The sequence below is a fragment of the Littorina saxatilis genome, linkage group LG1 (assembly GCF_037325665.1).
Source record: "Littorina saxatilis isolate snail1 linkage group LG1, US_GU_Lsax_2.0, whole genome shotgun sequence".
Lineage (NCBI taxonomy): Eukaryota > Metazoa > Mollusca > Gastropoda > Littorinimorpha > Littorinidae > Littorina > Littorina saxatilis.
This window is the reverse complement of record NC_090245.1, coordinates 94,190,994-94,212,763: the sequence shown is the minus strand read 5'-3', so window position 1 is coordinate 94,212,763 and position 21,770 is coordinate 94,190,994. Positions and strand designations below refer to the sequence as shown.

The window sequence follows — 21,770 nt, the reverse complement described above, 5'->3', positions numbered from 1 at the left end:
GCAAGTGTTGCCGCAAGAGCGCGCAATCTCAAACGAAACAAGAAGATCACAGACACGTGGACTCTCGAGACGGTATCATCTTTGTCAAACGCCTTTCTGATACCATAACAAAAATCACCACAGTGCGAGAGGTAGAACTCCTCGAGGTACAGTGCAGATAAAGTGCCAATAAGTCCCGATCATCAGTCTGCCACAAGAAGCATGCGAATTCAGTCTTGCCGGTAAATACGCACGTGTATGCCCAGTGTGTGTGTGTGTGTGTGTGTGTGTGTGTGTGTGTGTGTGAGTGTGTGTGTGCGTGTTGTGTGTGCGTGTGTGTGTCGGTGTGCGTGTGTGGGTGTGTGTGTGTTGGTGTAGGTGCGTACATAGTTACACAGGGACCTGAACTCTCGCTGTTCAGCGCTACGTCCTCTGGGCTCCTACTGCGTGAAACAGACGACATTCTGTTAAATTGAACTCCTTATATAGAGACCCAACGGAAACTGTGCATTAAATAGCAGACGTGAAATGAACACTATAATTGGGGATTAATTCATATTTCAAGCCAGCAAAAATCAAACAGAAATAAACACTGTGACTTTGTGCCTGTGGGAGATTCCCCTTGTGTTAAACTGAACGTAGACCGTGCTACTGAGTGACTAACCGGAAACTTGCTCCAGAGCGCGAATGTGAAATGGACACTTTTTGGTGATTATCTCATTTATCATGTGCCTGTGGGGTATTCCCCTAGTGTTAAATGGAATGTGAAAACCGTGCAGAACGCGTGTATTCTTGTCCCGCACTGACTGGCACATACCGGACTTAACACTGCTGCCGTACGTGTCACACAGTACTACACGTAAAGCAAGGCAGACAAACGCGTGCATGAGAACGTGCTCCCTAACCTAATTTATGTTGTCATATCACCACGCCTGTGTGCGTGCGTGTATGATGACGTGTGTGTGTGTGTGTATGTGTGTGTGTGTGTGTGTGTGTACGTGTGTGTGTGTGTGTGTGTGTAAGTGTGAGTGTGAGTGTGAGTGTGAGTGTGTGTTGTTGCTCATGAGCATGTTAGGCCGCTTGATCATATTCATAACTGTATCCCGGCATATTGTGTTGCCATGTGTATTGCAAACATGTGAACGAATTGTTGATGATGCATTCCTTCCGTATCTTACAGTATTTTTTTGCAACTCTATCTGGATGTTATTACATTTAGACGCTTCATTCAAAACTTACTGCAACTACTTGCAGTTTTTACATTTAGTCAAGTTATGACTAAATGTTTTAACATCGAGGGGGGAATCGAGACGAGGGTCGTGGTGTGTGTGTGTGTGTGTGTGTGTGTGTGTGTGTGGTGTATGTGTGTGTGTGTGTGTGTGCGCGTGCGTGTAGAGCGATTCAGACCAAACTACTGGACCGATCTTTATTAAATTTGACATGAGAGTTCCTGGGTATGATATCCTCAGACGTTTTTTTCATTTTTTTGATAAATGTCTTTGATGACGTCATATCCGGCTTTTCGTGAAAGTTGAGGCGGCACTGTCACGCCCTCATTTTTCAACCAAATTGGTTGAAATTTTGGTCAAGTAATGTTCGACGAAGCCCGGACTTCGGTATTGCATTTCAGCGTGGTGGCTTAAAAATTAATTAATGACTTTGGTCATTAAAAATCTGAAAATTGTAAAAAAAATTTTTTTTATAAAACGATATAAATTTACGTTCATCTTATTCTCCATCATTTGCTGATTCCAATAACATATAAATATGTTATATTTGGATTAACAACAAGCTCTGAAAATTAAATATATAAAAATTATTATCAAAATTAAATTTTCCAAATCAATTTAAAAACACTTTCATCTTATTCCTTGTCGGTTCCTGATTCCAAAAACATATAGATATGATATGTTTGGATTAAAAACACGCTCAGAAAGTTAAAACGAAGAGAGGTACAGAAAAGCGTGCTATCCTTCCCAGCGCAACTACTACCCCGCTCTTCTTGTCAATTTCACTGCCTATGCCGTGAGCGGTGGACTGACGATGCTACGAGTATACGGTCTTGCTGCGTTGCATTGCGTTCAGTTTCATTCTGTGAGTTCGACAGCTACTTGACTAAATGTTGTATTTTCGCCTTACGCGACTTGTTCTTTCTGCTATTACAGCTACCAAATTCCTCTTCAGTTATTATGGATAACTTAGATAACTCTTTTTTTTACCAAAGCCTGTATTGTACATATTTTCCCCCTTTTTATATTCAGTCAAGTTTTGACTAAATATTTTAACGTAGAGGGGGGAATCGAGACGAGGGTCGTGGTGTATGTGTGTGTGTGTGTGTGTGTCTGTCTGTCTGTGTGTGTGTGTGTGTGTGTAGAGCGATTCAGACCAAACTACTGGACCGATCTTTATGAAATTTTACATGAGAGTTCCTGGGATTGATATCCCCGAACGTTTTTTTCATTTTTTTGATAAATGTCTTTGATGACGTCATATCCGGCTTTTCGTGAAAGTTGAGGCGGCACTGTCACGCTCTCATATTTCACCCACATTGGTTGAAATTTTGGTCAAGTAATCTTCGACGAAGCCCGGACTTCGGTATTGCATTTCAGCTTGGTGGCTTAAAAATTAATTAATGACTTTGGTCATTAAAAATCGGAAAATTGTAAAAAAAAAATAAAAATTTATAAAACGATCCAAATTTACGTTCATCTTATTCTCCATCATTTTCTGATTCCAAAAACATATAAATATGTTATATTTGGATTAAAAACAAGCTCTGAAAATTAAATATATAAAAATTATTATCAAAATTAAATTGTCGAAATCAATTTAAAAACACTTTCATCTTATTCCTTGTCGGTTCCTGATTCCAAAAGCATATAGATATGATATGTTTGGATTAAAAACACGCTCAGAAAGTTAAAACAAAGAGAGGTACAGAAAAGCGTGCTATCCTTCTTAGCGCAACTACTACCCCGCTCTTCTTGTCAATTTCACTGCCTTTGCCATGAGCGGTGGACTGACGATGCTACGAATATACGGTCTTGCTGAAAAATGGCATTGCGTTCAGTTTCATTCTGTGAGTTCGACAGCTACTTGACTAAATGTTGTATTTTCGCCTTACGCGACTTGTTATATTTAGTCAAGTTTTGACTAAATGTTTTAACGTAGAGGGGGAATCGAGACGAGGGTCGTGGTGTATGTGTGTGTGTGTGTGTGTGTGTGTGTGTGTGTGTGTGTGTGTGTGTGTGTGTGTATGTGTGTGTGTCTGTCTGTGTGTGTAGAGCGATTCAGAGTAAACTACTGGACCGATCTTTATGAAATTTGACATGAGAGTTTCTGGGTATAATATCCCCGGATGTTTTTTTCATTTTTTCGATAAATGTCTTTGATGACGTCATATCCGGCTTTTTGTAAAAGTTGAGGCGGCACTGTCACACCCTCATTTTTCAATCAAATTGATTGAAATTTTGGCCAAGCAATCTTCGACGAAGGCCGGACTTCGATATTGCATTTCAGTTTGGTGGCTTAAAAATCAATTAATGACTTTGGTCATTAAAAATCTGAAAATTGTAAAAACAATTTTTTTATAAAACGATTCAAATTTTCGTTCATCTTATTCTTCATCATTTTCTGATTCCAAAAACATATAAATATGTTATATTTGGATTAAAAACAAGCTCTGAAAATTAAAAAAAATTAAAAATTATGATCAAAATTAAATTTTCGAAATCAATTTAAAAACACTTTCATCTTATTCCTTGTCGGTTCCTGATTCCAAAAACATATAGATATGATATGTTTGGATTAAAAACACGCTCAGAAAGTTAAAACGAAGAGAGGTACAGTAAAGCGTGCTATGAAGCACAGCGCAACCGCTACCGCGCCAAACAGGCTCGTCACTTTCACTGCCTTTTGCACTAGCGGCGGACTACGTTCAATAGACCTTTTCGGTATCTGAGCAGCTCTCGCGAGACACGCTCTTTGTTATGCTTTGTACATCGCGAGAACTTCGAACCTTCGCTTGTGCAGCTCGCACGAGATCGCAGTACCGCATGCTTTGCTATGCTCTGAAGCTAGCGAGAGATTACGAGAGCTTGGAATACCGATAGGGTCTATTTCATTCTGTGAGTTCCACAGCTTGACTAAATGTAGTAATTTTGCCTTACGTGACTTGTTGATACTGTTGTTGCTGAACAAAGCAAACAGCATCACCTTGGCTGTTTTTGTACATATTGTACAAAGTTCTGACTTTCAACTCATTGTCAACGCGAGAAGACGATGTTTAAGGACTGACAAATTTAAACAAGTTTTACGCGACACAAGTGTTTTGCTCACTATTTTGGTTCATTACAGAATATTATGCTTCTCCGAGCTGGCGATGTAGAAAGTAATCCAGGTCCTGATAAATCGGAACTCAGCATTGTTCACATCAATGCAAGGAGTATAAAAATAAAATCTACCTTTTAGAACCAGAATCGCAAATGTTTGACGCAATAACAGTATCTGAAACTTGGCTTTCGCCAACAGACGAAAATAGCTCTTTACATTTACCTAATTTTCACCCACCAGCTAGACTTGATAAACCTAACGATCCCCATGGAGGTGTTGCAATATGTACGTTAAGAATAACCTCTATTATAAACACCGCCCAGATCTGACTGTCCACAATTTAGAAGCTGTATGGGTTGAAATTAAAATCGACCAAGAAAGTCTTCTCATCGGTTCCTTTTATCGCCCACCTAACGTAACCGTACCGTACTGGGACCTTATTAAAGAAAGCATTCAACTTGCGAACGATACCATGAAAAAGTTCATTGTCCTTGGCGACTTTAACTACGACTTTTTCAACGTGCCGACACCGCACCTTGTAGACATTCTACATTTATTCCAACTGCATCAGATTGTGAACATGCCAACCAGAATTACGAACAACAGTAGCACCTGTCTGGACCTGATTTTAACTCAAACACTCCATTTAGTAAAGAGCGTCGACGTACTGGCACCCATATGCAGTGACCATGGCGTACCATGTGTTATTATTCATAATACAGCAAAGACCCAGCAGCCATTTAAAAGAACTATATATAATTATGACAGATTAAACGTACAACATTTTTGTGCAGATTTATCAGATGTAAATTGGAATGAAATTATCGGAAGCAACTCTATCGATGATTGCGCCGATATTTTTTCAGTTACTCTTATGAACATCGCCAAACAGCATATGCCTGTCCGAACGATAACAGTTAGCCCTAAAGACGCGCCGTGGATAAACGCTGACACATTGTCACTCATAAATACACGAAAGCGGATTCATGCCAAAGCAAAGAGAACAAACTTGCCAGAAGATTGGCAATTATTTCGCGAGGTACGAAATTACGTAACCGCCAAGAAAAGAGAACGGATAACAGACTATTACAATGAAATAGATTCGAAAATATGTAACTCAGACAATATAAAGAAGTCGCGTAAGGCGAAATTACTACATTTAGTCAAGCTGTGGAACTCACAGAATGAAACGGAACGCAATGCCATTTTTCAGCAAGACCGTTTACTCGTAGCATCGTCAGTCCACCGCTCATGGCAAAGGCAGTGAAATTGACAAGAAGAGCGGGGTAGTAGTTGCGCTAAGAAGGATAGCACGCTTTTCTGTACCTCTCTTTGTTTTAACTTTCTGAGCGTGTTTTTAATCCAAACATATCATATCTATATGTTTTTGGAATCAGGAACCGACAAGGAATAAGATGAAAGTGTTTTTAAATTGATTTGGACAATTTAATTTTGATAATAATTTTTATATATTTAATTTTCAGAGCTTGTTTTTAATCCGAATATAACATATTTATATGTTTTTGGAATCAGCAAATGATGGAAAATAAGATAAACGTAAATTTGGATCGTTTTATAAATTTTTATTTATTTTTTACAATTTTCAGATTTTTAATGACCAAAGTCATTAATTAATTTTTAAGCCACCAAGCTGAAATGCAATACCGAACCCCGGGCTTCGTCGAAGATTACTTGACCAAAATTTCAACCAATTTGGTTGAAAAATGAGGGCGTGACAGTGCCGCCTCAACTTTCACGAAAAGCCGGATATGACGTCATCAAAGACATTTATCAAAAAAATGAAAAAAACGTTCGGGGATTTCATACCCAGGAACTCTCATGTCAAATTTCATAAAGATCGGTCCAGTAGTTTAGTCTGAATCGCTCTACACACACACACATACACACACACGCACATACACCACGACCCTCGTTTCGATTCCCCCTCGATGTTAAAATATTTAGTCAAAACTTGACTAAATATAACAAGTCGCGTAAGGCGAAAATACAATATTTAGTCAAGTAGCTGTCGAACTCACAGAATGAAACTGAACGCAACGCAACGCAGCAAGACCGTATACTCGTTGCATCGTCACTCCACCGCCCGTGGCAAAGGCAGTGCCCGTGGAATTGACAAGAAGAGCGGGGTATTCGTTGCGCTGAGAAGGATAGAACGCTTTTCTGTACCTCTCTTCGTTTTAACTTTCTGAGCGTGTTTTTAATCCAAACATATCATATCTATATATTTTTGGAATCAGGAACCGACAAGGAATAAGATAAAAGTGTTTTTAAATTGATTTCGAAAAAAAAATTTTGATAATAATTTTTATATATTTAATTTTCAGAGCTTGTTTTTAATCCGAATATAACATATTTATATGTTTTTGGAATCAGCAAATGATGGAGAATAAAATAAACGTACATTTGGATCGTTTTATAAATTTTTATTTTGTTTTACAATTTTCAGATTTTTAATGACCAAAGTCATTAATTAATTTTTAAGCCACCAAGCTGAAATGCAATACCAAACCCCGGGCTTCGTCGAAGATTACTTGACCAAAATTTCAACCAATTTGGTTGAAAAATGAGGGCGTGACAGTGCCGCCTCAACTTTCACGAAAAGCCGGATATGACGTCATCAAAGACATTTATCAAAAAAATGAAAAAAACGTTCGGGGATTTCATACCCAGGAACTCTCATGTCAAATTTCATAAAGATCGGTCCAGTAGTTTAGTCTGAATCGCTCTACACACACACACACACACACACACACACACACGCACGCACATACACCACGACCCTCGTTTCGATTCCCCCTCGATGTTAAAATATTTAGTCAAAACTTGACTAAATATAATAAAAAAGATTGGTGGAAAATTGTGAAAAGGTTTATGGACAAGAAAGGAATTGGTTCTGATGAAATACCACCTATTTAGCATAACGGTAACATTTATTATGACAACGAAGGAAAGGCAAACGTTTTTAACGACTTTTTGTACAGCAAGCCACTCTGGATAATGTAAATGATGTCCTGCCGATTGTTCCTTTCCTTGATTGTGAATTGAGCGAGCTAAATCTGTCCGTCGAAGAGGTGATTAACATTATAAAAAGTCTTGATATTAGTAAAGCATGCGGCCCAGATCACGTACATAATAGGCTACTTAAAGCAGCAATCAGTATTTTTTCACAACCGCTTACAGCGCTGTTTAATCGTTGCCTGAACGAAGGACAACACCCTATGTTATGGAAATATGCACATGTTACTCCGATATTTAAAAAAGGATCCAAAATGAGTTGTTTCAATCAATCAATCAATATGAGGCTTATATCGCGCGTATTCCGTGGGTACAGTTCTAAGCGCAGGGATTTATTTATTTTTTTATTTTTATTTTATGCAATTTATATCGTGCACATATTCAAGACGCAGGGATTTATTTATGCCGTGTGAGATGGAATTTTTTTTACACAATACATCACGCATTCACATCAGCCAGCAGATCGCAGCCATTTCGGCGCATATCCTACTTTTCACGGCCTATTATTCCAAGTCACACGGGTATTTTGGTGGACATTTTTATCTATGCCTATACAATTTTGCCAGGAAAGACCCTTTTGTCAATCGTGGGATCTTTAACGTGCACACCCCAATGTAGTGTACACGAAGGGACCTCGGTTTTTCGTCTCATCCGAAAGACTAGCACTTGAACCCACCACCTAGGTTAGGAAAGGGGGGAGAAAATTGCTAACGCCCTGACCCAGGGTCGAACTCGCAACCTCTCGCTTCCGAGCGCAAGTGCGTTACCACTCGGCCACCCAGTCCATACTTTGTTTGAATTATAGACCTATATCATTGTTAAGCTGTGTGGGGAATTCAAAAGTGTTTGAAAAGTGTGTCCACAACCATATCTTTAATTTTGTGAAGTTAAATAACATAATAACGCCTGTGCAATCTGGTTTTATACCAGGTGACTCGACTGTAAACCAGTTACTCTGCACCTACAATGATGTATGTACAGCTGCTGATAAGGGACTCCCAACACAAGCCATTTTTTTGGATATGTCAAAAGCCTTTGACCGTGTGTGGCACAAAGGCCTATTGTACAAATTAGAGGCCATTGACATAAGAGGACGCTTATTACGTTGGATTAGAAGTTATTTAAATGATCGATTACAGAGCGTTGTTGTAAAAGGACACATGTCGGCCCCACAGACTGTACCAGCTGGAGTTCCCCAGGGATCTGTGCTGGGGCCACTACTGTTTTTGATATATATAAACGATATTGTCTTTGATGGCTGTTAGAAAGTTAGAAAGTCTCTGTTTGTTATTCCTATGGCTATATAACTCTAGATTTCCCCCTCTCTTACACGCACTCACGCACGCGCGCACACACGCACACACACACGCACGCACGCACGCACGCACACACGCACGCACGCACGCCGGCACACACACACTCACAAACACACACACACACACACATACACAATGTCCTACCAAACACTAGCACAAGAGACAGACATAATTATTCCCCTTACCTTTTTGAGAACCCCAGTCAGAGTCTCTGCCCCAGACTTCAAGGTCCTTCTGCGGAAGGCATGGGCAACGACTTCTGCAGATGATCATCGTGACTGCGGGACGGTAAAAAAAAAAAAGAAAAAAAAAAAGACGTGAGGGACTATTCTCGCTGTTGGTGGTATTAATGGAAAATGTAAATGAAAATCTAAGCATCTGCAGTCAAGCATGCAGTGTGTATTTGGGGGGAGGAGTCGAGTTCCTTATTCCAAAGTTTCTTTTCCATCAACAAAATTAGCCACCGCGATAGGCATTTGCGGATAAGTTCGCAGAAGGAATTGACGATGTTCAGAAATAACTCCATCGGGTTAAAATATGATGTGAAAGACTGAATATTCTTGCTTTTAGTATTGAGTCAAACTTTCCCACGTGACAGTATAGGCCAGTCACAAGCGAGGGTTGTGTCTGAAACACGTGGGCAAGGAACACGTATTGACAGCTTGCCTCATTAAAAGCAAGAGGAGTCACTCTTTCACATCCCATACCAACCCGAATTATTTCCAGATTTCGCCTATTATCTTAATATCTTGCAAAAAATGAGAGAGAGAGAGAGAGAGAGAGAGAGAGAGAGAGAGAGAGAGAGAGAGAGAGAGAGAGAGAGAGAGAGAGAGAGAGGGCGAGAGAGCACCCATTGCACACCGGTACGACCGAACTAAGGTAACGTTAAATTACTGTTGTGCAGCGGGTTGAAAGAATACCCTATACCTCGGAGATATACCTTCACTCGGTCTCAACGACGTCACGTGACATGTTATATGGTGGAAGAGAATGCTGTCGCTTATTTTCCTTTTGAGGATGAGGGTTTAACATGGATCGGGAACTTACAGGACAACCGCGGCTGTGCTTGCAAGTTTGGATAGTTCTTTCCGTGACTGAGCATCGTTTCAGTCTTACCGAACTGAGGGTGGAAAATAAGCGACAGCATTCTCTTCCACCATATAACATGTCACGTGACGTCGTTGAGACCGAGTGAAGGTATATCTCCGAGGTATAGGGTATTCTTTCAACCCGCTGCACCTTAGTTCGGTCGTACCGGTGTGTAATACCTCGAGAGAGAGAGAGAGAGAGAGAGAGAGAGAGAGAGAGAGAGAGAGAGAGAGAGAGAGAGAGAGAGAGAGAGAGAGAGAGAGAGAGAGAGAGAGAGAGAGAGAGAGAGAGAGAGAGAGAGAGAGAGAGAGAGAGAGAGAGAGAGAAAGGGAGAGGGAGAGAGAGAGAAAATAGTGATACTCATAAATCAATTCACCTCCAACCACAACCAGAAGAGTGAGACTAGACATAGCACAAGCCATCCAAATTCTCAGCTTTGACGCCTGTCTATCACCTTCATTGGCGCACGTGGACCTTTCAAAAATGCAGGTACCGAATCTGGGGAGTAAAATATACAGATTAACACCTGACAGACAGACCGCAACACGGTGGCCTAGTGGTAAGGCGTCCGCCCAGGGAGCGGGAGGTCGTGGGTTCGAACCCCGGCCGGGTCATACCTAAGACTTTAAAATTGGCAATCTGGTGGCTGCTCCGCCTGGCATCTGGCATTATGGGGTTAGTGCTAGGTCCGGTGTCAGAATAATGTGACTGGGTGAGACATGAAGCCTGTGTTGCGACTTCTGTCTTGTGTGTGGCGCACGTTAAATGTCAAAACAGCACCGCCCTGATATAACCCTTCGTGGTGGACTGGGCGTTAAGCAAACAAACAAACAAACAAACCAGACAGACAGACAGACAGACAGATGCTCTGACAGACAGACACACAGACACACACACACACACACACACACACACATCAAGACTCATATAATATGTGTCTGATTCGCTGGAATATATATGCGTCTGATTCGCTGTGTGTTGGGTGGTGAGTCTGTGATTCGATTGGTGTATGCTTCCGTGTGTGAGTGGTTCACCGATTTACGCATGGCTGAGCTGAACGCGGCATCTTCCATCCTGCCCACATGTATCCGCTCGTTCAGCCATGCATGTCACCCGCTACAGTCACGACGAGCTGTTGAGGCTGCGCGCGCACGCCTCCAGCAACCCCCCTATCCCCGACTTCGCTGCCGACACGCTGCGATGCGTCCGGCGACCCAGGAAAAGAGGCCGACGCGGCGGCGTCGTGCTACGTGCACGTAGACGACGACACCGGCTGCCCCTACCGTCCATTGTGCTCGGAAACGTCCAGTCCGTGAGGAACAAGATCGACGAGTGTCTGGCGAGCGTGCAACATCTACGCGAGTACCGTGACGCCAACTTGCTCTGCTTTTCCGAGTCGTGGTTGACCGAGGATGACGGGGACCCAGATTTACCTGGCTTCTCTGTCGTTCGACTTGACCGCACCCGGGAGGACACCGGCAAGTCTAGAGGAGGCGGTGTCTGCTTATTTGTCAGCAACAAGTGGTGCACCAACATCACCGTCAAGGAGAAGGTCTGCTGTGAGGACATTTTTGAACTTTTAACTGTTGCCCTCCGGCCCTTCTACCTCCCACGGGAGTTCAACCAACTCTTCGTGACCGTACTGTACATTCACCCCAAGGCAGATGCGAAGGTGGCCTGCTCCAAGGTGGCGGAGGTTGTGCACAGGTTGGCTTCGCAGTCCCCCGACGCCCCTTGCCTTGTGCTCGGGGACTTCAACCACTGCAAGCTGAATCGAGCGCTCCCCCACTTCAAGCAGTACGTCACGTGTCTGACTCACAAGACCAAGACCATCGACCTGTGCTACGGCAACATCCGCGGCGCCTACAGCTCCAAGCCACTCCCTGGCCTCGGCAGGAGCCCCCACAACATGGTGCAGCTGGTGCCCACGTACCGACAGCGTCTGAAGCGGGAGAAGCCCATCGTGAGAGAGGTGAAGAAGTGGACCAGTGACTCGTCAGAGGCTCTTAGCGGCTGCTTTGAGTCTACAGACTGGAGCATCTTCTCTGATCCCAGCCTCGATGCGACAGCCGACGTCACCTCGGCGTACATCGCCTTCTGCGCGGACACTGTTCTTGAGACCAAGTCCTGCACAGTCTACCCCAACACCAAGCCTTGGGTAACACCGGGTTTGAAGAGGCTGCTCTACAGGAAGGGGGAGGCGTTCAAGAGCGGTGACCGCGACGAGGTGAAGGCTGTCCAGCGGCAACTTACCAAGCAGATCAGAGAGGACAAACGTCGCTTCGCGACCAAGCTGGAGAATAACTTCAGAGAGGGCAACTCCAGGCAGTACTGGCAGGACGTCCAGACCATCACCGGCTACAAGCCGAAGAAAGTCCCACTCAAGACGACGGATGAGGCGAAGCTGGCAGGAGAGCTGAACACTTTCTATGCCCGGTTCGATCAGCGTGACTTCAGCGAAGAACAACGGAAAGTCATGGAGGAGGTGCTCAGCCGCCCGTCCACGCCCATCATCATCACCACCGACGAAGTCCGGTCGACCTTCAAGAAGGTCAAGGCACGCAGTGCCGCAGGCCCAGACAACATCACTGGCAGGCTTCTACGGGAATGCGGAGACTCCCTTGCCCCTGTCTACCGCGAGCTCTTCCAGAGGTCCCTCGACGAACATTCCATCCCTGCAATCTGGAAGAGCTCCATCATTGTTCCTGTACCCAAGAAGCCCAATCCCTTGACATTGAACGACTACAGGCCCGTAGCGCTCACCTCCATCCCCTTCAAGTGCGCTGAGAAGTTGGTCCTTCGGAGGCTGAGGTTGGAGACAGAGGACCATCAGGATCCTCTTCAGTTTGCATACACCCGCAACCGGAGTACTGAAGATGCGATCCTGACCCTCGTCCACAACGTCTCCGCCCACCTGGAGAAGCCCTCCTCTTACGCCAGGGTCCTGTTCATCGACTTCAGCAGCGCCTTCAACACCATCCAGCCTCATCTCATGATGAGGAAGCTGCTGGAGTTCGACGTCAATCCAGTGCTGATCAGTTGGGTCTTCAGCTTCCTTACGAAGCGAACCCAGCGGGTCCGTATTGGACAAGTCTTGTCCGAGGCTGTCGCCACCAATACAGGCGCCCCCCAAGGCTGCGTGCTGTCTCCCACGCTCTTCACGCTGTACACCGCCGACTGTCGCCTCAGGGATCTTGTCAACCTGCTGCTGAAGTCTGCAGACGACACATCCCTGTCAGGTCTCATCCTGAAGAACGACGAATCGGCGTACAGACACGCAGTGGAGGAGCTGGTGCAGTGGTGCGACGACAACTTCCTGGAGCTCAACGTGAGCAAGACGAAGGAACTCATCATGGACTTCCGACGAACCAAGTCCGCCGTCGACCCCATCATCATCAAGGGCGAACCAGTCGAGATGGTGGATACCTACAAGTATCTGGGCACCATCATCGACAACCAGCTCGACTGGTCGCCAAACGTGGACGCCGTGTGCAAGCGGGCAAACCAGAGGCTCTTCTTCCTGAGGAAGCTGCGGCAGTTCCACGTCGACCCACAGATCCTCCACCTCTTCTACCAGGCGACTATTCAGAGTGTCGTCTCCTTCAACCAGCTCTGCTACCACAGCAGTGCAAAGAAAGGCGACATGGAAAGGTTGGAGAAGATTGTGAAGAGAGCAGGCTCCATCATTGGCTCTGAGCTTCAGCCTCTCAGCACTCGATTCCCGAGTGTGGCGCTGAAGAAGCTGAGCATGATCCGCTCTGACGACCGCCACCCTCTGCACCAGGCGCTCGCATCGTGCGAGCCCACGCGTGAGTCATCACGCCGTTTGAGGTGCTGGCGGGCCAGGACGAACCGGATGAGGGACTCGTTCCTCCCGATGGCTGTACGACTCTACAACCAGTCCCTGTGAATGTGACAGTATGCTAGATAGACTTGAGTGCTGTAAAATGTGACTGTGAGGACTATGGGTGATGTGAACTGTGATGTGAGGACTATGGGTGATGTGAACTGTGACTGCGGAAGGACAATGAGTGCTGTGAACTGTGACTTGGAGGACTATGGGTGATGTTTAGTAGGTGTGAGCGATGGTAGAGTAGAGGACGTGTGATTGGCGGGGGGGGGGGGGGGGGGGGGGGTAAGAGTGGAATGTTGACGTCTGTTTACTTTGTATGATGGGGGGGGGGGGGGGGGGGGGTTATGTTGTAATGTAATGTATGATGATGTACTATGTGTTGATTGCGCATGTATGGGGGTTATGATGTAATGTATATGTATGATGATGTATTCTGTGTCGATTGTGAATGTATGGTGGGGTGGGGGGGTATGATGTAATTTAATGTACGATGATATATTTGGTGTTTGATAGTGTATGATTGTTTGTTAGTTGTAGATTATAGTACGATGTTTGATGTTGTAATGTTTGTGCGTGTGTTATAATGCAATATGTTATGATGTAATGTGTGATGATGTATTCGGTGTTTGATAGTGGATGTATGCTTGTTAGTTGTAGATTTAGTACGATGTTTGAGGCTGTAATGTTTGTGCGGGTGTCATATGTAGCCGTACGAGGGTTCCAGTGTGTGAGTTGTGCATGGCCGGGCGCTAGAGTGCTGCATGAATAAGTGCATGTGGAGTTGTATGGCTGGGTGAATTGTGGGTTGCGTACGTCCGAGGGGCACATGTAGCCTGTGTGTCTGAAGTAGTGGGTATGTGTGCGTAAGGGTGTGTTGATATTGAACTTCAGTTGTTGCTTTGTAAATGTCTATGTATCAGTGTATTATGTCTTGCCACACACATGCCAAATTTCCTTGTATTGATGAGGACAATAAAATTTCTTGTATCTTGTATCTTGTATCACAGGCAGAGAGAAGGACAGAGAGAGAGAGAAAGACAGAGAGAGAGAGAATTCTTTATTTAACGAGGGTAATAGATTAAGCAGTGAGAGAGAGAGAGAGAGAAAACAGTGGATGTGTAAGCAAAGGTATGTATATGTTCCAGTTAATCTGTGAAACCAGGGAATACGTGTATTAACTAAACTATTTTAGGTAATACATGAATTAAATGTTTTTTTCCGTCATTTAATTCATGTATTACCTAGTTAATACACGTATTCCCTGGTTTCACAGATTAGCTGTAACATATACATTTACAGGTACTTTGCTTGTTGTTTTTTCTCACTAGTGCTCACAAAAATCGGTATTGAATATGAAAAGGGTGAATAGTGCACGTGTAAGCTATACATGCGTGCCCGCAAATTCTTCTCTCTTGCGTACTTTGGCTCCATGAAACTGAAGATGACCCAGACGATGGCGATGATGATGGGTCTTGCAATCAGACGACACACCGTCTCGCATGCCCTGCGGTTGCAGTCACAGCACGTTTCATTGCAGCACTGACCGCATTTACAGCTGCAGCAGCAGGAATCACACAACACGCGCCACGATATATCTGAAACAAGGGAACTTCACAATGGTACGTCTGAAAAATAACTTAACGTTACATCTAAAACACACCTCTGAAAAGCAGTTCCATTATACGTCTGAAACACAGTTGAATGATGCATGTAAAACACAGCTTTACCTGTAAAATATGTCTGAAACATATCTGCAATACCTCTGAAAAACAGCTCTACAGTAAATCTAAAACACAGTTCCACGATTAATCAGAGCCAGTTCAGCTTTACAATAAACCTGAAACACAGGTCTACTCTACATCTAAAACACAGCTTTACAGTTCATTTGAAACTGATGCAGCTTTACAATAGGTCTAAAACGCAGTTCTTCAATACATCTGAAACAGCTCCATGGTAAGCCTGAAACACAGCTTTACAATACATCTGAAACGCAGTTCCACGATTCATCAGAACAACAGCTATACAATACATCTGAAACAAAGTTCTACAATACATCTGAAACACAGCTCTACTCTACATCTTAAACACAGCTCTAGCTCTACAATACATCTGAAACGCATCTCTACTCTACATCTGGAACACAGCTCTACAATACACCTGAAACACAGCTCTACAACACATCTAAAACACAGCTCTACAATACATCTACAACACAGCTCTACTCTACATCTGATACAGAGCTCTCGCTTTACAATACACCTGAAACACATATCTACTCTACATCTGGAACACAGCTCTACAATACACTTGAAACACAGCTCTACAATACATCTAAAACACAGCTCTACTCTACATCTGAAACACAGCTCTACAATACATCTGAAACACAGCTCTACAATACATCTGGAACACAGCTCCACAATACACCTCAAACACAGCTCCACAATACATCTGAAACACAGCTCCACAATACATCTGAAACACAGCTCCACAATACGTCTGAAACACAGCTCCACAATACATCTGAAACACAGCTCTACAATACATCTGAAACACTGCTCCACAATACATCTGAAACACAGCTCTACTCTACAATACATCTGAAACACAGCTCCACAATACGTCTGAAACACAGCTCCACAATACATCTGAAACACAGCTCTACAATACATATGAAACACAACTCTACAATACATCTGAAACAAAACTCTACAATACATCTGAAACACAGCTCTACAATACATCTGAAACACAGCTCCACAATACGTCTGAAACACAGCTCCACAATACATCTCAAACACAGCTCTACAATACATCTGAAACACAGCTCTACAATACATCTGAAACACAACTCTACAATACATCTGAAACACAGCTCCACAAAACATCTAAAACACAGCTCTACTCTACATCTGACACAGCTCTCGCTTTACAATACACCTGAAACACATATCTACTCTCCATCTGGAACACAGCTCTACAAATACAATATACCTAAAACACAGCTCTACAATACATCTACAACACAGCTCTACTCTACATCTGAAACACAGCTCTGCATCACATCTGAAACACAGCTCTACAATACATCTGGAACACAGCTCCACAATACATCTGAAATACAGCTCCACAATACATCTGAAACACAGCTCCACAATACATCTGAAACACAGCTCTACAATACATCTGGAACACAGCTCTACAATACATCTGAAACACAGGTCTACTCTACAATACATCTGAAACACAACTCTACAATACATCTGAAACACAGCTCCACAATACATCTGAAACACAGCTCCACTATTCATCTGAAACACAGCTCCACAATACATCTGAAACACAGCTCTACTCTACAATACATCTGAAACACAGCTCCACAATACATCTGAAACACAGCTCTACTCTACAAGACATCTGAAACACAGCTCCACAATACATCTGAAACACAGCTCCACAATACACGTGAAACACAGGCCTAAAATAGATCTCAATTACAGCTCTGCTAAAGTACCCATTAACCTCTCCCACCCCTCCCTCACCCCTCTTCTGCTTCCCGACCCTAAACGTAGACACAATATATTCCCCCAACATTCTCTTCCAGCCTTCTCTCACCCTCTGCCACCTCCCGAACCGACCCGCAAACACCACACACCACAAACCCCAAACATCCTCTCCTACACTCACCCACCATCCCCCCGCGACCCGACCCTAAACGTAGACACCACAAACCCCAACATCCTGTCCTACTCCCACCCTCACTTACCATCCTCCCCCGAACCGACCCTAAACGTAGACACCACAAACCCCAACATCCTGTCCTACTCCCACCCTTACCCACCATCGACCCCCGACCGGATCCAAAACGTCGGCACCACCAAAAACCTCTACCATCTCCTCCCAACCACACCCCCCCCCCCCCGCCCCTCCTCCACCTCTCTCCAGTCTCAGCTACCCTAGTTGGTCCCACATACCAATGAGGATGATGAGTACAGGGGGCACGACAAAAAAGGCGGACGTGTAGAGCCTCCTGACCAAGTGATTGCCACAGGGACAGTTGAAGACGTGGTCCCCCCACAGATGGTCTGCCGCTGCCAGAGCGATGATCATGAACACAGACCCAGTAGCGTGAAAGAACGCCCGAACGTCGCCGAACACGCCCATCGCTCACTGCTTCACTGCAACAAGTGTACATGCGGCTAGTGTACTCTGCGTACCTGCTCTAGTATATAAGTTCCGCTAACTAAACTTTCCATTTTTTTCATACAAAGCCGGGTTTTCCCGTGTAACATGCCCCTAATATGGCTTTGCCGTGAGGGCGTAAAACTTACATTTTCTCACTTTCCATTTTTGTACCCCAACTAAAACATTCATTCTCGTGTCATTCCATTCAAACTTTCTATGCCATTTAAGACACTCCACTTTCATTTTACACAGGAGAATGTTGGTCGGATAAATGTTGTGCATAATTTTCCAGTGTAAAACTCTTAATCTAGTCTCTTGTGTTGACTGATAGGCAACTATCCAGGATCGTTCATCAATTTCTACATTAAACTTTCTCTTCCAAAATCCTCCGGAACATGGTACATCTGTTTTCATATTAATAATCTCTTTCCTGTATTCGCTGGCACTTAACACATTTTTGCCGTTAAACAGTGGTAAGGTAATACAAACATCATCAGTCATATTTACAGCATTTTTCCTCATAAATAATGACACAGCAGCTTTTACAACATTATATTCAAGAATGCGGTTTGGCGAATATCCAATCAAATCACATATATCTTGATATGATAATATATCTCCCGAACGTACAATGTCAGTTGATACGGAGATTTAAGAAACGAAACGTTGGGACGTTTCGTTTTGAAGTTGTGGTAAACGTCATTATTTCGGGGGTCTCTCGCTGGAAAGGTGAAGGTCAACTGAAACGGAACGTGGAACGTCAAAACGCAGTCACGTTTTCCACCCCCAAAAAACGAACAATATTTCGTCAACTTTTGTGAGTATTTTTGCACACTAACAGTTTTATTTGTTGGCCATTTTATGCATTGCTAGATTCATCAACCCTTTCACAGTCTTTCAGCGCTGAGAATGTGTTCATTGGAGGTAGACAACTGTTGTGAACTGAAATATTTTGAAGGGTGCTGATCCTGGTACATTTATCCAACTTCATGGTGAGAAAGCAAATGGCGAAGCAGAAGTAGGTCATCGCATCGAATTTTTATTCTGGCTTCGTATGTGATCAGGTGCATGAATTGAAAAATGTGAAGCTCTTGTGCGTGCAATGCGAGTATGTCAATCCTTTATTGACTCGTGGAGTTGAAATTATGCCATGCCCAGTCAGCGGATCATATCCTGCCATGCCCGGCCTTTCATTCCGAAACGAAACGTGAATACATCTAAATCTTGTCTGCGGCCTATGCCGTCTCGTTACACGTTCCGTTTCGCGGGGTGACTCATTCACCAAACGAAACGAGCTGCAAAACGAAACGTGCTGTTTCTTAAATCTCGCTAATACCAATACACCTCGTTGTATCCAACTCTCAAAAAATAAAACGTTGCCACTATACGTTATGCATGCATTATTCCATAATAAAATCGGCCCGATTGTCCCACGGTAACGGAAACTAATAAATGTAATTACTGCTGTGATGTAACTGATTTCATTGAACACTTCTTTTTTGAATGCCCGGTTGTATACAAATTCTGGAAGTTTATTGAAGAATTTATTTTTCGTACTTTAGAAATTAAGATTATTTTGAATGTTAGTGATGTTTTATTTGGTATGCATTTTGTAATGGTGAGAAAGGCAACTATGTATAAATTGAACCACATTATCTTAATCGGAAAGATGTGCGTTAGTATATATAAAAAAACAAATTCGTTTTTACCGTTGGAAAGTATTTTTAATAGGCAGTTACAGATAAGAAGCATTTTTGTGTGAGTGTTCGAAGAACAAAACGTTAAAAAAGTTAGCTTGCTGTTCTCGATAAGTTGTATTTAATTCATTGTATGAGATATTGTTAATTGTTGTTATTTATGTGAATAAAATTGTTTGAAAAAAAAACAAAAAAAAAAAAAAAAAAGACACTCCACTTGGCTATTTGTCACACTTTTGGAATCAAAGATGACTTTTTACATGAATCCCCAAACCGCTGCCTTAATAAGGCTACCACCAAATCGACCTGACATAAACGTAATATACCAATTAAAAATCGACGAAAATTAAACAAGTCGCGTAAGGCGAAATTACTACATTTAGTCAAGCTGTGGAACTCACAGAATGAAACTGAACGTAGTCCGCCGCTAGTGCAAAAGGCAGTGAAAGTGACGAGCCTGTTTGGCGCGGCAGCGGTTGCGCTGTGCTTCATAGCACGCTTTACTGTACCTCTCTTCGTTTTAACTTTCTGAGCGTGTTTTTAATCCAAACATATCATATCTATATGTTTTTGGAATCAGGAACCGACAAGGAATAAGATGAAATAGTTTTTGAATCGATTTCGGAAATTTAATTTTGATAATAATTTTTATATTTTTAATTTTCAGAGATTGTTTTTAATCCAAATATAACATATGTATATGTTTTTGGAATCAGAAAATGACGAAGAATAAGATGAAATTGTTTTTGGATCGTTTAATAAAAAAATAATTTTAATTACAAGTTTCCGATTTTTAATGACCAAACTCACTCATTAGTTTTTAAGCCACCAAGCTGAAATGCAATACCAAACCCCGGCCTTCGTCGAAGATTGCTTGGCCAAAATTTCAATCAATTTAATTGAAAAATGAGGGTGTGACAGTGCCGCCTCAACTTTTACAAAAAGCCGGATATGACGTCATCAAAGGTATTTATCGAAAAAAAGAAAACAACGTCCGGGGATATCATACCCAGGAACTCTCATGTCAAATTTCATAAAGATCGGCCCAGTAGTTTAGTCTGAATCGCTCTACACACACACACACTGACACGCACAGACACACACACACACACACACACACACACACACACACACACACACACACACACCACGACCCTCGTCTCGATTCCCCCCTCTAAATGTAACAAGTCGCGTAAAGCGAAAATACAATATTTAGTCAAGTAGCTGTCGAACTCACAGAATGAAACTGAACGCAACGCAACGCAGCAAGACCGTATACTCGTAGCATCGTCACTCCACCGCCCGTGGCAAAGGCAGTGCCCGTGGAATTGACAAGAAGAGCGGGGTATTCGTTGCGCTGAGAAGGATAGCACGCTTTTCTGTACCTCTCTTCGTTTTAACTTTCTGAGCGTGTTTTTAATCCAAACATATTATATCTATATGTTTTTGGAATCAGGAACCAACAAGGAATAAGATGAAAGTGTTTTTAAATTGATTTCGAAAAAAAAAATTTGATAATAATTTTTATATATTTAATTTTTAGAGCTTGTTTTTAATCCGAATATAACATATTTATATGTTTTTGGAATCAGCAAATGATGGAAAATAAGATAAACGTAAATTTGGATCGTTTTATAAATTTTTATTTTTTTTTACAATTTTCCGATTTTTAATGACCAAAGTCATTAATTAATTTTTAAGCCACCAAGCTGAAATGCAATACCGAAGTCCGGGCTTCGTCGAAGATTACTTGACCAAAATTTCAACCAATTTGGTTGAAAAATGAGGGCGTGACAGTGCCGCCTCAACTTTCACGAAAAGCCGGATATGACGTCATCAAAGACATTTATCAAAAAAATGAAAAAAACGTTCGGGGATTTCATACCCAGGAACTATCATGTCAAATTTCATAAAGATCGGTCCAGTAGTTTAGTCTGAATCGCTCTACACACACACACACACACACACACACACAGACACACAGACACACGCACATACACCACGACCCTCGTTTCGATTCCCCCTCGATGTTAAAATATTTAGTCAAAACTTGACTAAATGTAAAAAGGACACAACTTGGCAACTTGTACAAGTGTTGATTGACTCTCTTGCCTATTTTGTTCTATGCATTTTTATATTTAGTCAAGTTCAAGGGGAAAAAATAAACGCCCCCGGCGAAGATTCGAACTCTCTACCTCGAGACTTCGTGTCTAATGTCCTAACCACTAGGCTACTGCGCCAATTGAGAAAAAGAAGGAAAAACATTGATATGAATTCATGTTA

At 42.8% G+C, this 21,770-nt stretch overlaps 1 protein-coding gene and 1 non-coding gene across 3 annotated transcripts in view; one reads left to right on the top strand and one right to left on the bottom strand.

Annotated features, from left to right (window-relative positions):
• The window catches only part of LOC138946061 (uncharacterized), a 39,060-nt gene that overhangs the window by 15,905 nt on the left and 1,385 nt on the right, over nucleotides 1-21,770 (bottom strand). Inside the window, exons 2-3 of one of the 2 annotated variants that reach the window (XM_070317586.1) lie at nucleotides 17,580-17,783; nucleotides 15,026-15,200 (exon numbers count right to left, since the gene is read on the bottom strand). Coding sequence is in view for 1 of the 2 variants with exons in the window: in XM_070317582.1 (XP_070173683.1) it covers nucleotides 8,849-9,041 (193 nt within the window). In the remaining variant the exon portion in view is untranslated. Of the gene's footprint in view, nucleotides 1-8,848; nucleotides 9,200-15,025; nucleotides 15,201-17,579; nucleotides 17,784-21,770 lie in introns of those variants that run through there. The other variant, XM_070317582.1, reaches the window with a different exon arrangement.
• Trnap-agg (transfer RNA proline (anticodon AGG)) lies at nucleotides 10,289-10,366 on the top strand. The gene has a single exon. It is a non-coding gene; the product is annotated as a tRNA-Pro (tRNA).